The 19,387-nt window shown below is 46.7% G+C and overlaps 7 protein-coding genes across 7 annotated transcripts; 3 read left to right on the forward strand and 4 right to left on the reverse strand.

Moving 5' to 3' along the window:
* Positions 1 to 125: 125 nt before the first annotated feature.
* GLAREA_11674 (FAD/NAD(P)-binding protein) lies at positions 126 to 1,618 on the reverse strand (the record flags this gene model as incomplete). The annotated part of the gene is made up of 4 exons (XM_008089817.1): positions 126 to 372; positions 443 to 677; positions 734 to 941; positions 1,025 to 1,618. 4 exons carry the CDS (start codon positions 1,616 to 1,618, stop codon positions 126 to 128), a joined length of 1,284 nt encoding a protein of 427 aa, XP_008088008.1.
* Positions 1,619 to 1,947: 329 nt separating this feature from the next.
* Positions 1,948 to 3,460, forward strand: GLAREA_11675 (uncharacterized protein; the record flags this gene model as incomplete). Its single annotated transcript, XM_008089818.1, has 2 exons — positions 1,948 to 2,540; positions 2,590 to 3,460. The coding sequence occupies 2 exons, from the start codon at positions 1,948 to 1,950 to the stop codon at positions 3,458 to 3,460; spliced, it is 1,464 nt and encodes a 487-aa protein (XP_008088009.1).
* A 445-nt stretch (positions 3,461 to 3,905) lies between these two features.
* Positions 3,906 to 5,042, forward strand: GLAREA_11676 (uncharacterized protein; the record flags this gene model as incomplete). The annotated part of the gene is made up of 2 exons (XM_008089819.1): positions 3,906 to 4,504; positions 4,607 to 5,042. The coding sequence occupies 2 exons, from the start codon at positions 3,906 to 3,908 to the stop codon at positions 5,040 to 5,042; spliced, it is 1,035 nt and encodes a 344-aa protein (XP_008088010.1).
* A 550-nt stretch (positions 5,043 to 5,592) lies between these two features.
* GLAREA_11677 (NAD(P)-binding Rossmann-fold containing protein) lies at positions 5,593 to 7,267 on the reverse strand (the record flags this gene model as incomplete). Its single annotated transcript, XM_008089820.1, has 2 exons — positions 5,593 to 6,565; positions 6,615 to 7,267. 2 exons carry the CDS (start codon positions 7,265 to 7,267, stop codon positions 5,593 to 5,595), a joined length of 1,626 nt encoding a protein of 541 aa, XP_008088011.1.
* Positions 7,268 to 8,869: 1,602 nt separating this feature from the next.
* GLAREA_11678 (uncharacterized protein) lies at positions 8,870 to 11,158 on the reverse strand (the record flags this gene model as incomplete). The annotated part of the gene is made up of 3 exons (XM_008089821.1): positions 8,870 to 10,412; positions 10,607 to 10,810; positions 10,977 to 11,158. 3 exons carry the CDS (start codon positions 11,156 to 11,158, stop codon positions 8,870 to 8,872), a joined length of 1,929 nt encoding a protein of 642 aa, XP_008088012.1.
* A 1,345-nt stretch (positions 11,159 to 12,503) lies between these two features.
* GLAREA_11679 (NAD(P)-binding Rossmann-fold containing protein) lies at positions 12,504 to 14,966 on the reverse strand (the record flags this gene model as incomplete). Its single annotated transcript, XM_008089822.1, has 2 exons — positions 12,504 to 12,707; positions 12,753 to 14,966. The coding sequence occupies 2 exons, from the start codon at positions 14,964 to 14,966 to the stop codon at positions 12,504 to 12,506; spliced, it is 2,418 nt and encodes an 805-aa protein (XP_008088013.1).
* An 875-nt stretch (positions 14,967 to 15,841) lies between these two features.
* On the forward strand, positions 15,842 to 19,223 carry GLAREA_11680 (Zn2/Cys6 DNA-binding protein; the record flags this gene model as incomplete). The annotated part of the gene is made up of 5 exons (XM_008089823.1): positions 15,842 to 15,939; positions 16,122 to 16,469; positions 16,889 to 16,988; positions 17,038 to 18,708; positions 18,789 to 19,223. 5 exons carry the CDS (start codon positions 15,842 to 15,844, stop codon positions 19,221 to 19,223), a joined length of 2,652 nt encoding a protein of 883 aa, XP_008088014.1.
* Positions 19,224 to 19,387: the final 164 nt, after the last annotated feature.

The following is a 19,387-nucleotide window of genomic DNA, read 5'->3' on the forward strand; positions in this document are numbered from 1 at the left end:
AGGCGGACTTGAGTTTATTATGGATGCACTTACCTCTTAAAACAAAGGACATACCGTCCATTTCATATGCTTCTTTCTTCCCCAGTAGGTGTTATTCTACGTAGCTAGTGTTATTAATCCTAAACTCATACCAAATCACATAGTTCTCTTTTGGGAATAATCTTCTGGTGAGCACTTCCCTGTTGGTCTCTATCCCACGCCCATCTCTTCCGTAAACCATCTTCCAAATCCCCAGAAATCATGCTGACAACATATTTCCCTATTATGGGGAGGAATTTCCATCCGTGAAAGGAACCTCCAGTCGCAATATAAAGATTTTGGCACCTTGGGTGACTCGAAATTATAAAGTCTTGGTTAGGCGTGATGCCATCCCTTAGTAGAGGGTATCAGCAGAGAGGGAGGGGCTATACCAATTCGGAAGACAGGTAGGTACTTCACTCACCAGCATATCCTAAACGAGTCAAATTGTGAACCTGCCAACTCCGTCCCAAATACCCCCTTCAAAACGCGAGAGCATTCCTCTTTCAGTGTCTCTGACACTTTGTGTTGATTCTGATCGGTCATGTCAGGCGGAGCCGATATTACTTGCCGTGATAGCTCATCCTGTAAACTGTTTTTGAAACTGACGTCCACACAAAATTTCAACAAGCCATCCGCTGTCATTGGGAGGACTTCTCCTAAGCATATATGATGAGCAAATCTAGATCTGTAAAGTGTGGCAGATGCCACTTACCTAAAACTCCAGCCATTGAATGTATAAAAACTGGCGAATTCTTGAATCTTGGCCTTTGTTCGAGAGATAGCCGAATTATTCCAGTCACAACTGCAGCGGCAGTAACTCTGTCCCCTGACTGAAGTTCTGGATGGTTAGACGCGCTACGAGCGAGTAATTTTGCGGTTCCTGCTCCAGTGGACAATATTGTGCTATCGGCAATCATAATCTGAATAAAGGTGTTATTAGTCTTCGATACACGCCGATGTCCAACATAGCGAATGCTTTTGACTCTGTAAAAGCAGTCCTTACTCTACCATCTGCACACTTAACGCCTGCGCAACTTCCACTCTCATTGAAGTAGAGCTGTTCCACGTTTGCCGATACGAATTTGACACCACGAACAGTACTTGCTTCTACTACTGCTTTCACCGCAGCAGTGGCTTCGGCCCAACCACTGACGGGGTTGTAAAATATTTCATCAACCCCTTCGTAATTAGTGTCCGTGAACAAGCCATCGAACTTGAGCTTCAACTCGTCCGGATTGATGATGGAAGCACCTGGGTGTTCGTCAAGATCCTCATAATTCTTCAATATTCTCCTACCAAGACCAGTATCATCAACATTGACCATACCACTCTCGTGATAAAATGAAGAGTACAAAGGGTCTGTTTTCCACAGCTTACGTGCTTCAAGTGCCAATTTGCAGTAGAATGGGTTTCCATAATCTGCGCGTACGATCTTATTGAAGTCGTGTGAAGCGGCCAAAGGGCAAGGGAACTCAATGGATCGATCAAGGACTGTAATTGATGCTTCGGGGTATTTCAAAGATAAGTAGTAGGCTGTACTTATACCAAAGACACCACTTCCAATTATGAGATAAGAACCTTTGGCTGACGGCGGCATATTTCAGATGTCGTCGGCCGTTTGAAAGATTATCCTAGCAAAATAATCGAGGCAGTAAGTGTGAACAAGTTTTCTGAATGTTAGGTTCGTATCACTCATCAACTGATTATATAACTAACAGGAGTCAAATGATTTAACGAACCTTGTGTTGACGGACTCGAGCTCGTAAGGAGGAGGGAGTTCAGGGTGGGGGCAAGCGTGGAGCATGGATTAGGTATGCGCACAGACCATGAAATTCCATATCTTAGCGCAATCGCACTATCAGTAACTTTTTTTGTTTGCAGAGAAAGAAATTCTGTTCCACCACCAAATACCCCAGAATATTCATAATGCCGAAAGCTACAACTCCAGTTGCCGCTGCGCGTCAGGCGAGAAGACATAACCCTTTAGAGGATGATCTTACAGCGTCGGGAGGAATTCTGAAAACTAAAGTAGCAAAGCGCAAATCCAGACATCAGGAAGAGGGCGAACAATTCGTCGATTCAAAAGCTTCCCGAAAGATTTTAAAAATAGGTCAGGAACTCGCAGACGAAGCCAACGAAGAGAATTTAGTACCGAAACCGAATGCTGCTTTCAATTTCGACACAAGGCTCGAGGATGATGAAGTCGAAGAAACATACGAGGAGGCGGAGGCTTGGGGGGACGATGACGAGGAGGTAGAAGAAATTGAACTGGCTCCAGACGACTTGGCAACTTTCAGCAAATTCTTCCCCACTCAGGAAGACCCTTTATTACGACAAGGTTGGGACGGCGAAGCAGATGAGGGCGAAGAAGGTGAAGGGACCAATCTGGCGGATTTAATTTTAGAGAAAATTGCGGCTCATGAAGCGCAACAAGAATCGCAAGGAGGCTCGAGAAATGTGCCTGGGCCCATAGACGAAGATTTTGAGATACCCCCAAAAGTGGTGGAGGTTTACACAAAGTATGATCAGTCTTATCGGTTTGTGAGACGGCAATTGACATGCAATTAGAATCGGCTTAATACTTTCACGATATAAATCTGGCAAACTGCCGAAACCCTTCAAGATTTTACCAACAGTACCGCATTGGGAGGACATTTTACAAATAACCCAACCAGAAAATTGGACGCCCAATGCATGCTACGAAGCAACAAAAATCTTTGTTTCCAGTACGCCAACCACAGCCCAGAAATTTATGGAGATGGTGATCCTAGAGCGCGTTCGCGAGGAAATCTTCGAGACAAAGAAGCTCAACGTACATCTATTCGCGGCGTTAAAAAAGGGACTATACAAACCAGCGGCTTGGTTCAAGGGCTTCTTGTTTCCTTTAGTCGGGAGCGGCACTTGCACATTGAGGGAAGCGCATATTATATCCGGTGTCCTGGTCCGAGTATCTGTTCCTGTATTGCACTCCGCTGCGGCCATCAAGGGCTTGTGTGATATTGCAGCACAAGAGTCCTCTGCTGGGACAGAAGGCGGAGGGGCTACGAACATCTTCATCAAAGCACTGCTTGAGAAGAAATACGCTTTGCCTTTCCAGGTCATTGATGCGCTGGTTTTCCATTTCTTACGATTTCGAAGTGTCGACCCGGCAAGTGTGCGTCCAGAAGATGTAGGAGGAGCAATGGAGGGGCTTTCAGGCGCAGGTGCAAAGGAAACGAAACTTCCCGTCATCTGGCATCAGTGTCTATTAGCCTTCGCTCAGAGATATCGGAATGATATCACAGAAGACCAGCGTGAGGCATTACTGGATTTGCTTTTGACAAAGGGGCATTCTCAGATCGGTCCTGAAGTTCGAAGAGAATTACTTGAGGGAAGAGGTCGCGGAGTTCCTTTAGAGCCTGAACAGACGTTTGGAGATGATACTATGCTAGTTGATTAGTACTCGAATACTATTACAGTATGGAAACCACAAAGTCTTCCTCGTTCCATGGACCACTCACATGTCACTTCAAGCTTTCAGCCACGTTTTAAGCCGGTGCCCTGCAAATGCGCTGCGAATTTACTGGCTGCGCTTCCCATGCCATTGCGTGTCCCCTAAGTGGGCTGAACAGGCACCCGCAAATTTTATGGTGGAAACCACAGCTGCGCCACTGCATAACTTTGCGCTTAGCTAAACGTCTTCCACTCTAACTTTCAATCACCATATCATATCACATTTACATATGAATTGTAGGATCAAAACTTGGTATATACAACAATCAAACTGTTTCGCAGTTTAGTCTGACAAAGCTTGTCGAGCCACATTTCATTCTCGTGAGGACCTCCTTTGTCTTCAGGCACGGTTGCGATTAAGATTGTCACATTTGCGACTTCCAACATCCGAAATGGCGGAAGGAGACCAGACCATCCCTCGAAAGGGATTATCAGAGCCTAGCTACGCAGTTCATCGACCCATAAGCTCCGAAGCTGGACCATCAAATGAAATCAGGATTGATGCTACACAACCCGACCATCGATCTCATACACCTCCGCCTTACTCTGGTCCCGCCTCTCCCCGGTCTGTCTCTCAAACCCCTCAGAATCAAGTATCCTACCCAGGCCTCCCGAAACTCGACTACCGTCTGTACTTACCTCCATCCTTCAAACTCTCAGAAGACAAAAGGACAATTACATCATATGATGGAGTACTCAACACCCAAAGAACCGCGCTGCTCACACTTATTCAAAAACTCGCTTACATCCCACCCAAACCTCAGGTCCGAATTACAGGAACTTCAAACGGAGATGTGGATTTTGACATCAAGTTGAATATCATGAATCTCATCATCCCAGAAGGAGAAAAACAGAGGATGAATTATATCAAAACCATTCCGGATGGAGAAATCGGGCATCGAGGGAAGACTAAGCAGACTGCGGGGCCTTGTTTGGAGGGATTGGAGCAATGGGTCAGGAATTACTGTGAGGATGATGCTTCAATTAAACAGTGAGTAGACCTGTCTCATTCTAAACCACGACCACGTGTTTTCTATGATCTCGAATTTCAACCTCTATCCACCCCACAAGAACACCACCCTAACACACCCAGTTTCGCACTCGACCGCACAATAATAAACTGGGACACAACCCACCTCTCCGGTCTTCTCCTCACGCTCCTAAAATCCATCTCCTACCACGGCAACGTAAACATCACCTTCCCACTCACCCACTCGCGCGTACTCATCCACTCCCCGGACAAAATCAACCACTTCTTCTCCAACGTGACAAAAGTCTTCACAGGTTCCCACCGCTACGAGCCCGTCAAGAGTATCTGGCCCTACGCCAACGTGCCGCGGGGCGAGGAAGGCCGGAAATGTGTCGTTCAGGACGAGGATACCTGGTTTCGGGAGTGGAAGGATGCGATTGGGAATGCGGTTAGGTGTAAGAGGAGGGGGTGGGTGACGGTGGAGGATCGGTTGGAGTTTTTGATGGAGCCGAAGGGGTTGGGGGAGACGGGGAAACAGGGGGAGTGGGGGACGAGTTGAGGTGCTGGGTTGGTTTCTTTTGGGTAGCGGTTGGAGTTGTGGTGTTCTCTGGAGATGTGCTAAGGTCATGTGTCGCCACTGTCGCCGTAGGAAATTCTCTGTCTTGAAATCGTCGTCCACTATATAATCAAACTAATAAGATAACTGTGCTTGACTGTACTTGCTCTCGCGTATTCCCCAATGATTCAAATACATTCAGAGTTGTATCCTTTTTGTGCACCAAATCACAGATATGTGCCATGGTGAAAATCAATGTGAGCTTGAAGGCTTGAAGCGGTGATGGCCCGTCGCTCGATAGAATACTGCTCAGGGGATGGATGGATTTCCAGACTCTCGTATATCCCAGCATAGATTTGGAGGAGAAATTCTGTAATGCAAAAACCCAAAGTTAATTGGATTAAAGATAGGCCATAATTGTTTGTTCCAATTAGTGTTCTCCTATCAATAAAGTCAAACCCGCCTCTTTTTCCCGCAGAAATATTAAACTCCCCTAACACCACCACGCGGAACGCCAAACACACAACCCATTAATCCAGCTAAACCCAAAAATTTATCTTCCAAGCTCCCCCTCAACCATCTTCTCCCACCAATTACCCCAATCCACAACAGTTTTCCCCCTCCTCGCCTCCTCCGCACAAAACACCAAAGCATGACTCCTCACCACCTCCTCAAGGCTACACCCGACCTCCTCCCTCTGCGCCCTCTCCACTTCACACCCCTGATTCTTCACGCGATCAATAGCAAGTATAAACTGTCTCGCTAACCCATCATCACCGCCTCCGTGTCCTCCACCCGCCATATGCGGTTTGTAAATCTTCGTCGCGCCCGTATTGAAGTCTTCGACCGTGATAGTCGTCGAGTCAGCGTATATTTCCCCGTCCGTACCGTAGATATGCGTATACCGCTCGCAAATCTTGCGGGTGTGAGCCACCATGTGGAAGATTGCTGTTTTAGCGCCGCGGCCTTGAAGGGCTTTCTCAGGGTCGGAAAGGGAGGACAGAGGATCGTTTTCCCAAGTTAGGGTGACGGTCTGGTCGTCGCAGACGTCGTTGTCGGCTTCGTAGACACAGCGGCCGAAGTAGTTCTTAGATGATACTTCGGTTGCTGGTGTAGATGTCGTGTAATCTTCTTCGAGCTTAGCTGTGAGAGCGGCTTCACCTCCAGCTTGTCCCTTGATCGAGATGCATTCTTCGATTTCTGGAAGTACGATATCGACTGGCCAATTTGTGTTTCCAGACGCCAGCCCTTTGTGATCTGGACCGAGATAGATTTTCTTAGCTGAGTATTTGCAAGACTTCTCTATTGGACATGATAAGCAATTTGTGGCATCGCCTGCTGCTGTTGGTTTCCGTGATTTATTGAAATACTGGAGGAAACCTGCTGACGACACGGTGGTTGGGATATGAGCAGTTTTATCTGAGTTCGGTGGTGGTGAGCAAAGCAGCCAGAGCAATAAGTCTATGTCATGACATGACTTCGTCAACAGCGAAGGTGCTGTCGTCGACTCTTTCCTCCAATTTCCCCTAATTAAGTCAATACTAAGTCCTAAACCCGTCCCAAGAACAAACTCACCTAACATAACTATGCGTAAAATGCCACCACCCAACCGGCTCCGTATGATTAACACTCAACACATCCCCTACAATCCTCTCCTCCAAAAGCAACTTTCGCAACAACATATTATGCGGACTATACCTCAACACATGTCCAATGGAGAAAATCTTCTTCTGTTTTCCCTCGCTAGGACTCAATGCCTTGTAAATCTTCACACAATCTTCCAGCGTCGTAGCAAGTGGCTTCTCACACATAACATGCAAGTCCAATTCCGCAAGCCCAACTATGACTTCCATATGTTGTTCATCCAAAGTACAAATAAACACCGCATCCACACCCTCCGATACTTCCTCCCCACGAGAAGCCCGCTCACGACGATCGAGTTCGTAAGAGAGGAATGATTTCCAATCATCGAAAGATTGTCCTTCTGAAGGCCCAGATTTGCCCCAGATATACGCTTCTCCCAATCTTTGACGCTTATAGGGGATGGGTTCGGCAACTGCAACAACAATGCCGTTCGTAGATCTGCCAGTTGCTCTCGCATATGCATTTCCTCGTGAGCCGGCGCCGATGATTAGGATTCGTGGTGGGTTCGAGGACATTGGCGGTCGGGGAGGTGCTTCCAGTTGGACCACATCTTGGTCTGCTGGGGAATCTGCGTGTGGTGCCATCGTTTTTAATCAGATGTCTAAACCTGAAAGCGTTAGGATTGAGTATCGAGCAAGCTGTTTATATATTTCAAGATCTTAAAAAAGATGATCAACCTTACCGCACAGCTTCAGCCCTGTGTCTGCCCCTCCGTGGGGTAGCTTGAGTTACGAAAGTTACATGCAACGTTGCAAACCAATTAAGACTCTTGGATTTGATCTATCAGCAGTTTCTAGGCGTCTGCCTCGTACAGTCGTCACTTGTTGCATCCACAATTCAACACAAAGATGGGGTTGCCTGAAACGTTTCCCTCAGTTGTGGTGTTGTCGAGGTGCAGTTGGTGCAGATCTGCCCCGCCAAAAATATATCCTAGGGTCATGGTCGCTAAAATAGGGGGTTCAGCACTGGGCCTTCTTATACCTTCTGTAAGGCAGATAATGGAAATAAACGTCCCAGTATAAGCTAACGGTGGTCAAGCTTCGTGATAGAAGCTCAGTCACCACGAGAGTAATTGAAGAAGGTTCTACAGATCCAAATGTAGAAGACTTACAATTCTGTATAGCAAAAATTAAAAGTGAAGGAAGCAAAAGGTGAGGAAAGCCGACCCAAGTGGGACTCGAACCCACAATCTTTGCCACCGGAAAGCAACGCCTTACCATTAGGCCATCAGGCCTCATCCAATCACTGTTGTAGAAGAAAAAACGGCTTATTTAAAGATATAATGCTTACAAAATTGCAAAATTCGAAAGCTCCACCCACCAGGCACAATATCGGCTCCGGGTAAATTCTACCACTATAATTTAGATTAATGTATGTAATTGATTGTAGAATACTTTTCTTCTTATTTAATTCTCAATTGTTCTATTAACATCGATGTTGTTAGGTCACTTAATTAACTGTAACTTTTCCAGTTTTGATGCCTTAAATGTGAGGCTTGCATGCACCCACAAGAAACCTGCCCTTTTGACTATCGACTCACGGATATTAAGATAAAATAAGACTCTTAAATGAAATTACTCGACTAAGTTATTTTCACTTTACTAGATTTATATTATTCCGGCATTTGACCTTATTTATAATACTTGTCCAATTCCTGATACTGTCTTCTATCTAGCTCACTATAGTTGTGGCTTCTGGTCCAAAAAAAGGACAGTACCTATGTTGTTAAATTTGATCGAGCACTCACTTAGGGAAATCATTAGAACGCTCAACCAGACACTTGTAATTATCATTCTCATGAAGTAGCTGAGTTAGTTTCAATATCACTCCACCATAACGGCATCAACCAATAGTCTACCTATCCATCCACTCTCCCTTGAATAATTATCTCTCGCACAACCACACTCCCATGTTTCCTCTTCCCCATTTCCTCTCCCTTCCCAACTCCATGCCAAAAATAACACCAAAAATCGACAAAAACTCGCTCAATATCATCACCTCTAACCCCATACAAAAAATGCCAGAATAAATAGTCCGGCCAACCGCAAAAAGATATGTCTCGTCGCGCGCGCTACCAGAAAATTTCCATATACAAAGCCTTCCAAGAGGCGGCAAATGCACCCGCTCGCTCGGATGCGGGAAAAACAACGTATGAAGTTCTCGGGAAATGCACCAATACTACCGTCTCATCCGGTAACCCTCCGTACCCAAAGTCCAGTAGGTTCATACACAGCTTCTTTGTCCTTTCGTTTCCACGCTCTATGAAGTCTCAATCCAATCTCTCGAATTTGAAGTGTGACATCCGCTTCCTCCTCTCGTAGTCCTTCAACCTTTTTCTTCTCAATCTCGCGTTTCCGTCGCACATCGTTGGTCAGCGTAATATTATCCGCGGGCATTAATTCTGTCATCTGTCGGATGCTTCTCATAATATTATTCTTCCGATGCTGAAGATCATCGAGTTGAGCTTGTAGTGACGAGACCAGATCCTGCGACTCAACTTCCGCTGGCGTGATAGGTAAGGTTTTCCCCGTCCTGGACGCCCTTTTACTCATGCTGATGAATACTGGAGAAGCCGTACTGACTGCCTTTCGTGTAACACCACCTCGGGGATTGGGACCGACCTTTGGTCTTACTCGGTTGAGAACAGAATCGTCGCTGGTCAAACTTGGAGATCGGTCGGGGCCTGGACCAACCTTTGGTCGAACACGATTGAGAACTGAATCCGGAGATTGACTAACAAAACTTGGGGTTGGTGACGGCAATGGAGGATGTTCGTATGTAGGATCGAAGGTGTCAGTCGAGGGACGTGGAGTACTTCGCGCTTCAGATGTCGCATATGTTGATACACTGAAACGAGAGGCAGGTTGAACATAGGATTGTGGTGGAGGGGCGGCTCTCTTGTAGTGATTATCAACTATCTCTTCTACCGGACTGACGGGAGACTGTTTGGTCTCAACAGGGGACGTCCTGCTGTTTTCGCTTGCCCGGGCATGATCTGCAATTTCGGAATCGAATATAGGAGATGTTGTGGGAGGATCCCTTGATATTTTACTTCGCGGGGTGGCTGTGTAAGAATATTGACTGCTGCCATCGTTATGAGACGACGCAGGGACCTTTTCGATAACGATTCGAGGTTGGGGTGAAGGTGACACAGGGGTGGGCTGTTCAGATATAGGTGAAACAACTCGCTGGGGATCCCTTTTTGGGATATTCAAAGGTTGAACATCGAATTTATCTTCAGGTGTAGGGACAAGCGTTACGCGTCCGCTTGCTCCTTTCCATTGCGGTTTGGCTTCAGGCGCATTGCTTGCCAATTTTCGAACTCTATCGCCAAAAGACACAGGCTTCTTTGCAGCAGCGCTGATGTTTGTATCGTTCCCCAAACGCACTCCCGGTTGAGCATATACAGAGCGCAGACCTGGTGGTGTAAACTCTCCAGGTTTTGTGGTTTGCTTCCGGCCTTTATCCGAGGTAGTTGGCTCTCCAGAATAAGGGTCCCAACTTGGATTTTTCGCTGGCCTATTTCCCCCAGCAACTTGTTTTCGCGCTACAAGATTCGCGGCGGTCTCTGCCACTTGATTACGTCTCTTTTCTCTTCTGAGCACTGGAATACTGCTGGCAGCTGCTCTCGAGTCTTGCTCAGTCCTGCTCTCAGGCCGTTTAACATTAAGTTTCGATATATCCGGCATTTCTTTGTCGATTGGCGAAACTTCGTGAGATATCTGGCCTCTGTATGTTCGTCAGTAAGGCTCCCTCTAAAACCCCGCAGCAGACATGAGAAGAATAGGCGATATGAAAGGGGTGGAAATGGATTGGGTTATTCTGATGCTGTCTCGTTGAAGTCGCCGAACAAGAAATCCAACCCTTACGCCCTGCACTAAACACAGCACATGTTCACTACATGATTTTGAATATTGACATACCGGTGTCTAGCATCGAATTCCGGTGAGCTCGGAGGGGAGACGCCTTCTTCGTAAGGGGATCTATAGGGAGGTGATGTTGGTGAGGTGTACGGTTCTCGTGCAAATCGTGTAATTAAAGGAGCCGGCGACGGCTGGGAGTAGATCGAGGATACAGGTCTAATTTTCGAGCTTGATTGTTTTGGAGGGTTCGGAGGAGCGAGCTCGCTATTGTTTATGTCAGATCATGTCTCAGTATATCTGCAGTGAAGTGCAGAAAGTACAATCGCAATGGAAGGTTGATTGACAATAGCTATTTCACAAAGAACATTTTGGCAAGCCCACGAATGCGCTTGTATTGCTGTGAATACCCAAAAAGAGAGTTCAAACTTACAAAGGTAAACTTGGTAGACCCTTGGAACCCATATCGTCTCGTTGCGGACGAGCAGGAGGGGAGGTTGGACTATGAACCTGAATCCCTAAACCATGGGATCCGCCGTATGAGTTCTCATCGTAGGCAGTTTCCGTATAAGAGGGCTGCTGAGTGCCTTTGGGGTTGTTCAGCCTCTTCCACATCATGCGACCTTATAGTATTGTGTCCCTAAGCTCGCTCGCGTGTGATGATCATCAGGGGGGTTTTCGATGCTTAACCCGAGACTAAAGCACTCTAGGCGCAACCGGCGATATCGATGGTGTCGAATAGCTGCATAAAGGTGGAAAAGGGGTCGAAGGTCTTTCTTAACGAAATTCGAAGATGTGCTCGTCAAATGTTTCTTTCTTTGTGGTCCGAAGGGAGGAGGCTGTGCGAGAGAGGATTGGATCTGGCGATGCGGGTTGAAGTAAACAAGGACAACAGCACTCTTTGTTATTACGACGTCGAAGGGAAAGTGAATCAGCGGAATGTTGCAAATAGTGCGATCGGTCGAAAGAGAAGAGACGATAGAGTGAGTGGTCGCAGACCGCCGCTGTGAATCTGACAGTCCTGCTGCTGACTTGAAGGTTTGCGCTTGGGGAGCTTGAGTTTGGACGAAGGGAACCGCGTTGGCTGGCGAGGGGTCCAGAACCTATCAAACGCGGGTTGTTCTACAGCTATGAAGTACGCGGGTGTTTCTTTACGCAGCGTCAATGTGATGCACTCCGGCGATTGATTCAAATGATTTCTTTTCAATTTTCTTCTTGGGCATTCTCATATACTCGATAAATCGCAAAGGTTGGGGTCTAGGCACTGCCGCAAAAGCATGACCACCTTCTTCATCCCTCTGTGCCTCACTGTCGTGTCGATGCGGTTGGTTATTCAATTTGTTAGCGAACGCGACGTTTTGTTTGATCTCCACCACCCAACTCGTAAACAGGTGGTTGACATCTGACAAAGTATATAAATAGGATTTAAGCTACAACATAACAACTTGGAAATTTATTCTATAATGTCAGCAGGAATCAGGTGTTGAATCTTCTCAATACATCTGGCCATAACTGACGGTACCAGTTGGTAGGATTATTGAATCTTTCCACCAACCTTGGAAGTTCGTACATTTCCCAAACCTCTCATGGCTGGCACTATTGCGACCACTGGCTCGCAAGCCAGGGTTGTACCTGCAGAAGCGCAGCTGCATCGCCCCCCCTTTCATCCCAATGAACACTGGGTCTGAACGCGGACGGTCGTCCCATCTCACCCCCACCGAGGCCACCACCAAGATTGCCCCTCCAACAATGGTCGCAGACCCGCACAGTGCGCATTCCTTGTAAATTATTTTTGCTATTGTGATGCTGCTTTTGATATAGAAATATCCGCCCTTTCACTGATTCATGGTTATTGCTTTGAAAACGCCCCAATGCGTGAATAGTCGGGCCCATAACGCCTAAATCAAAGAATGTCCCAAATCCTAAACTCCCCCATCAAAAACATGAAAACTCACTTTCGTCACTCATATCGATGATAGTTCTCGAGGACCTCCATCCTCATGCGCCTCTTCGGAGCTTTCCTTCCAGTCATTAACTCGAATTGTGCGATCGCTTGCTCAGGTAGAACCTCAAGTCCGTCAACAATCACCCACGCTTGTTGGGTTTCCTCTCGTACCATGCGAATTTGCTTCAACAATGGCGTATCGAGTGGTAGATATGCTAACTAAACCCAATTAGCTTAAATCATGAAACACAGCACTGGACGTACCTCAACAACAACACCTCCGCTGGGACTTTGAAGCCATTGTAAAGGCATCTCGAAGTTTGCTGGTGCTTCATCATTTACACTTCGAGCGGGGACACACGAAACGATAATCGTTGGTTGTCTGAATCCCGTTGGCCATTCTTCTCGAGCGGATCTCAAGACATGGACAACTTTACCGTCACTGCTCAGTCCTGATGCCCAGGCATTGAAATGAAGAGCAACTTCTTCTGCATGCTCAACTGTACGGTTGAAGAGAAAAATCTTTCTGCAGCCTAGTTGTATTAAGGCGTATATTGCTGCCCGAGCCATACCTCCTGCACCAATCACAAGTCCTGTCGTTTTTGACGGCTGAACGACATTTCTTGGGGAAATGTTGCGACGGATACAAGTCATGATACCAATGAAATCCGTGTTGTCGCCATAGTAAGCAACAATGCGACCAGCTTTACCTCTTTGATTTGCTTGTCGAAGGAGAGAATGCATGCTTCCATCGAGGGACTGATGGTTTGAAAGCAACCGCAGTGGTAACAGCGTATTGATAGCTCCGATAGCCTTTGCATGATAACTTTTCGCAGCAATTCTGCTCATTGTTTGGACCTTGAATGGCTGAGTGATTGCTGCCCCACCGAAAGATGGATCCTGGCAGATTTGTTGGATGTGTTCAAGTGAAGACACTTGAAGTGATCGAAAATCGTTATCCATACCGCACACTCGATAAGCTGCCATGTGCATGGCAGGAGACAGACTGTAGAACACACTCGCGCCTAAATGAAAGAAATGAAGCGGATCAAGAATCCTAGACTGATATAGCGCTTGAACAGCTTCAGCGGCTGTTGGAAGGAACTGACGCACTTTGGCTTTACTTATGGTGGTCTGCATGAGGGGATGTGTGACTGGAGTGAAAATTCGATTGGCAATCAGAGAAGGTCGTCCATGTTCTCCCAGATTGTATGCAATCACCGGTAATCTATCCGGAATATATTCAACCTTTTTCAAAAAGTCCCGGACGGTGTCGTTGTCGCTTGGTTTCGAAGTTGCACGAACGAAGCGTACAATATGACATCCCAACGACTGAGCTTTCCGGTATTGGATCATGCGATTGTCGTCATCCCATCCCCAAGAATTTTCTTCTCGTGCCAAATAATGACCGATAATCTTGGTAGGACCTGCAGAGCGAACAAGATGAGCAACACGATCCGAAGAATATTTGAGATCCGCCACCAGGTATTCGACTCCAAGACGTAGCCCACATTCGAGAAGCTCAAAATAAGCACGCTCTTTTTCTACCGTCGAGAGCGACGACTCGCCAAAAACATAATCCTCAACGTGAAAGATGATAGGTACACCGAGTTTTCGTCTGATGTTTGCAACTTGCTTCGACATAATGGTCTGAAGATCAGCTGACCACATATCGATTTTGAGTTGTACAGCATCAGCTCCAGCTTCGAGTTGGTCCAAGTCCAGATCAGGAATTGTTGATAAACGGAGAGATAAAGCGTAGGTGTGAGATCTGCACTCTGGAGGCAGAGCTGCTATCGAAAATGGGCTTTCTAAGCTCGTTCGAATCACACCTTGTCCAGTTAAGAAATCCAAGAAATTGGAAAAGTCCTCCTTGACATATTTCAATCGCGAAGAATTACTTCCAAGCCCGTTCTCGGGGGGAGTGTCAATGCCATCACAGCTAGGGTCGTAGAGGTTGTAGTATTCCAGGTTGGAGCAACTCCTGTGAGACATATCTGCGGTCTCCAGACGAGCAGATTCTTCATCACTGAGCCGAAGTAAAGAGCGTATTCTGTGCTTCGCTCTCGTGACATATATGACTGGATTTGTCTTTGAAAATTCTCGAAGAGCTTTTTGAGCCTGGTTCGAGAGACTGCCCATCCCGCACTCAATGATACATCCGGTGCGGTGTTCTTCCAGCATCTGCCTCAATACCTCCACATTCCTGCGATAAAATTCACGGTTTCCATACCGTCGAAGAAAGTCACCACGGGAGATGCCCGTTGCTTGTTGAAAGAAATAATCCTCTGTCACCAGGCGCCGACCTAGATGAGTTGCCCCAATAAATCCCAACGTTCTCTTTCCAGCTCCGCGCGATCCAATGAGAACAATCGATGCGGTGGAAGGGAATTGTCTTGTGGTGGGTGTTTGCGGCCTAGAGTCCAGTTTCAGAGTCGAGCCCACCATAGGCGACTCGAGTTGCGTTTCCACCGCCATCTTCACGTTCCGAGACGTATATGTTTGTATATGCTTCCATTAACACCCATCAGACTCACTGAGAGCTGATCACGACTGACGACTGAGTGAGCCGGATTGATGATGTTGGGTTGTATTGAAAACTGTTGTGACAGCAACGTAGATCTTTGTCGAAGACACAGAATTGTCCAACAAAGGTTCGTACATTGTAAGTCAGCGGGCTCGACACGTTTCCAGAGCCGTCGACGTCGAGGACCGAAAAGTAGCACCAGGCGCCGCTTCATGATGCATCGTGGTTGGTTACAATGGCAAGAAGTTCAATCCAATACTTAGATTGTCTTACTATGATTGGCTAATTTTCGAGATCCGTTCCCCGCCGAGGCGGTTTCACGACGCTTGTTTAAGGATTGAAATGTCGCGCTAGCGGGTGAAGACTTTTCCGCCTCAACTGCTTCCCCACGGGGAAGTAGATTCGACTTAGGCTTGTTCTATCTTCCATTCCGTCTCGATGGGTTGCAGCATCGGTCTCGAAAAACGTCTGATTTAGCCAATATATTGAACATTTGTTATTACTTTAAATTGAATTGATGTTGGACATTTTCGAGGTCATACCCAAACACTCTAACTGCGACATCACACTCCGACATCACACTCCTTCAGCAACAGTTTCACGAATAGACACCAAGAGAGCTACGCCAGTGAAGGCATAGATGTGATAGCCAGAAGTCAAATTTTCACCCGTAACGACAACCAGAAAAAAACGCGAGATTGTATGGACCTGGCTCGTCAATCGGCGGCGGGTGTGGTAACGTGGTCCGCATGAGCGTCCTGTCGATTGAGCCCATGGGGCAATTTAAACGCTTTATAGAGGCAGAGGAATGGCAAATTTACCAAAAATGGACCAGAAGTCGCCGCCGATAGAGGAGGAAGATGGCTTGAAAGGAAAAAAGTCCAAACAGGGCCCAAGAAAGCGAGTCTCCCAGGCTTGTGACAAGTACGTCAACGAAAAAATAACTTCCCCCTCAAGGTCTCAGAATTACCCTCCGCCATCATTCTAAAATACATGTTCCTTGTTTCAGAGAATGAGAGCAAGTGTAATGGAATATGGCGGAACAAGTTCTGTTACCCCCCTCCCGGTTCAGTTTGCCCTGCTTGTCGGGAGCTGACGTGTGGCAGATGCCGCAGCCGAAAAGACAAGTGCGATGGAGCAAAGCCAGCTTGTTCGACCTGTGTCGCAAATGGCCGCGCTTGCTCTTACGACGCGAATGTGAAAAAGCGCGGCTTGCCAGAAGGGTATGTACGGGGCTTAGAGAAGTTGTGGGGGCTGGCCATTCGGGATGTGGATAAAATCGAAGACAACATGCTCGAAGCCATCACTCGTAAAAATGGAGACCAGCAGGACTGGAATGATGAAGCTGGCTCTGAAAGTTTGGTGAAGTTGTGGAGAAAGTCACAGCTTTCGCAGGAACTAGAGCGGGTACTTTCATCCATTGAAACTGTCGCAGAAAGTGGTAAAAGAAAACGGTGCGTCCAATGTTCCTTTGTCAAAATAACGGCACTGTGTCCGAAGAGATCAAGCAAGCTACCAGACTCTGCAAATGCATACTGGCTTGTTTTACCAACATATCTCTATAGCATATATGGATGTGTGATGCTTTCATATATTGCAAATATCTCAAAAAAATCGAATACACAGAACCAAAACGGCAATGGGATGTTGTTACCCCTCCTAGGTTTTGAAGTCTGTGAAGTCTGTGGGCAAACTTTGCTACCTTGCATGTTACCTGTCGGCTTCTGAAGAGTTCTTACTTTGACTTACTGGTGCTCTCATCGTCTGTATTTCGCGAAATGGACGGCAGCTCCCCTTCTAATGTGTTCTTTGTTTTACTTCAGCTCTCATCATCCAATTTGCTCTAATCGCAAGAAGCTAACGTTCTAATTAGACTTGACTCCGATGCGCAACCCGACCGGCAAGGGCTTGGTACAGACTTTGGTGGATCTCTACCGGCTGAAATAGATAGAATAGATGCCTTGAAACTGAAAGTATGAAAGCGTTATCTGCTCAGTGTACAAGCTGACTCTTCTTATCTAGACTGACACAGTCACGACTCAGATCATTCCTGAAGGCAACGGGCATCGATCAATTCTTACACCTGCTGAAGGGGCACTTGATAGGATTCCAGATCTTCCATCGGAGACTTGGCACCTTTTAGACGTTTACTTTTCTTACACTCATCCTTGGCTGCCAATAATCGAAAAGCACGATCTTTTACGAACTTCTTACCAATACTCACAAAACCAGAATTCGGGTTGCGCTTCTGGAGACCACGCTGTGTTATGGGCTGTAATTGCTTACTCGAAGTTTCAACACAGAGCCATAAATAATATACCCCGAGCTCAGGGCTCTGTTCGTGATGTGGTGTGGACAGCGGAAAGAATGTACGCTCACGCAAGAACACTAATCCCTAACGAGGAAGGTATCTTTGAACTCGGCCACCTCCAGGCCCTACTCATTCTGACGTTGGCAAACATTGGAATGGGTTATTTAAGTCGTGCCTGGATACTTGTCGGTAACGCAGTACGAGCTGCTTTAAATCTACAACTTCATAAGTGGCCCGAGCCTACATCAAATGAGTATAGACCAAAATCTCGAGCGAAACACATATTCCTTGGCTGTTTCGTTCTTGACACCATTATTGCCGCCCGCTTAGGACATCGGCCACATCTCAGAGCTGATGACGCTAGTGAGGTCGGGTTAATTGATGAAGATGGCCTCGAAGAATGGGATCCTTGGACTGACTCTTTGTCGGTTCGGAAGACGTATCTTGCTAGTTCGCGAGTACCGTCCTCGATTTTGAGCACTTTCAACCGACTTGTTCAAGTCCTTCAAGTGTTAAGCGAAGCCATTTGTGCGCCCAGTGATGACCGGTCTCTACAAATAAGCACGGGTCTGCTCGAAAGACTCCACGTCTTCAGTAGATCACAGTCTCCACCGCTTTATTTCGATTCTTCCTCGGCGAATAGTGAGCAAGCTTTGTCTCTGCTCCCTCACCAATACCACCTACATTTTACATATTTTACAACACTAGCATTTTCTCAGATGCTTGCGCATAATCAGAGACAAGATGCATTGAGCCTAGAAACTCCTTTGAGAACAGCTCGGCACATCTCTGAGCTACTCAAGAGGCATTCTGGCATATATGGGCTGCTGATTGTTCCTCCGACGTATGAGTACTTTATAAAGAGTGCATATGATATTGTTAGTGAGGTCCAGAGCAGTATTGACCATACTCATGTTACTTTCAACGATTGGAAGCACGATTTGGATGTGTGCTTGGATGAGATGGAAAATTCCTGGACAACTTTCGAGTCCCTTCGAGATGAAGTTTCCCGACAATTCCCCACCCGACGCCGGCGAGAGAGTGAGGTAGCTTTTGATCTAATCAATGGTATGAATCAACAACAACCGCAGCCAGATACGCCGATGTCCGCACAAACTCCTCAAAGTTCTCACATGTCAGGACCATACAGCCCAAATCCGTTTTCGGGACAAAGTCACAACTCCATGAACACTCTACGACCGCGAACTTTGAGCCATACGATGGGAATGCCACCCTCTACATTACATCGGTCTCAATCATTTGGTAGAACAACTCATGGTCTACCACAGCCTCCTAGCATGTACCAGAATGCTCACGCGGTTCTTATTAACAGAGGTGATCAGCCACAGGCAGCAGCGGCAAGAAGTGGCGGCTCCCAAGTGGTAAGTTTTGTCCCAAGCTCATTCTCAAGTCCCGTGTCCTTATTGTACTGTTTGATACCAGAATACTGATTATTCTCTAGGCTCCTCGATTGAATTTGGCAGTGGAGTCACCACTCGACCCACAGTTCGCGAGCAACCTCTCCGCTATCTCTGACAACGACACAGACCCCTTAGCAAACGAATTCGCTGCTCTCGATGCCATGGAATGGACCGGCAACTGGGATCAGAGTCTACTCAATCTCGGTTTCACCGACCGAGACAACATGAATCAAGACTTTTACACCTTTTGTCAAGAACCTGATCCTTTGCACCCGAATACCGTCTTTCAACAGTTGGTTGCAAACTCTAATGCGGAGGTTACGGACTTTTTCGATGGTTCGGGATTGGGATTGGGTGCATCGGTTGGCGCTTTTGGGATGGGCTTGATAGATGAGCATGAGGGTATTGAGGCTAGTCAGATATTACAGTCGTTGAGTGCGGCGGAAGATGAGAGAGCGGGACGAGTGTTGAATTAATGTGTATATTCAGAATATAATGTGAAATAGCTAGAATCATATCATACCCTGTGGCAGTGGGTGAAATTTGTGGCAATTAAAATGCTGTATGCATCAGGTCGATCAATTGACACAATATCATACGTTTTGGCTATTGTGCTGTGTAAATAGAGGATCTTTAAACA

This window comes from Glarea lozoyensis (assembly GCF_000409485.1).
Source record: "Glarea lozoyensis ATCC 20868 chromosome Unknown GLAREA8, whole genome shotgun sequence".
Lineage (NCBI taxonomy): Eukaryota > Fungi > Ascomycota > Leotiomycetes > Helotiales > Helotiaceae > Glarea > Glarea lozoyensis.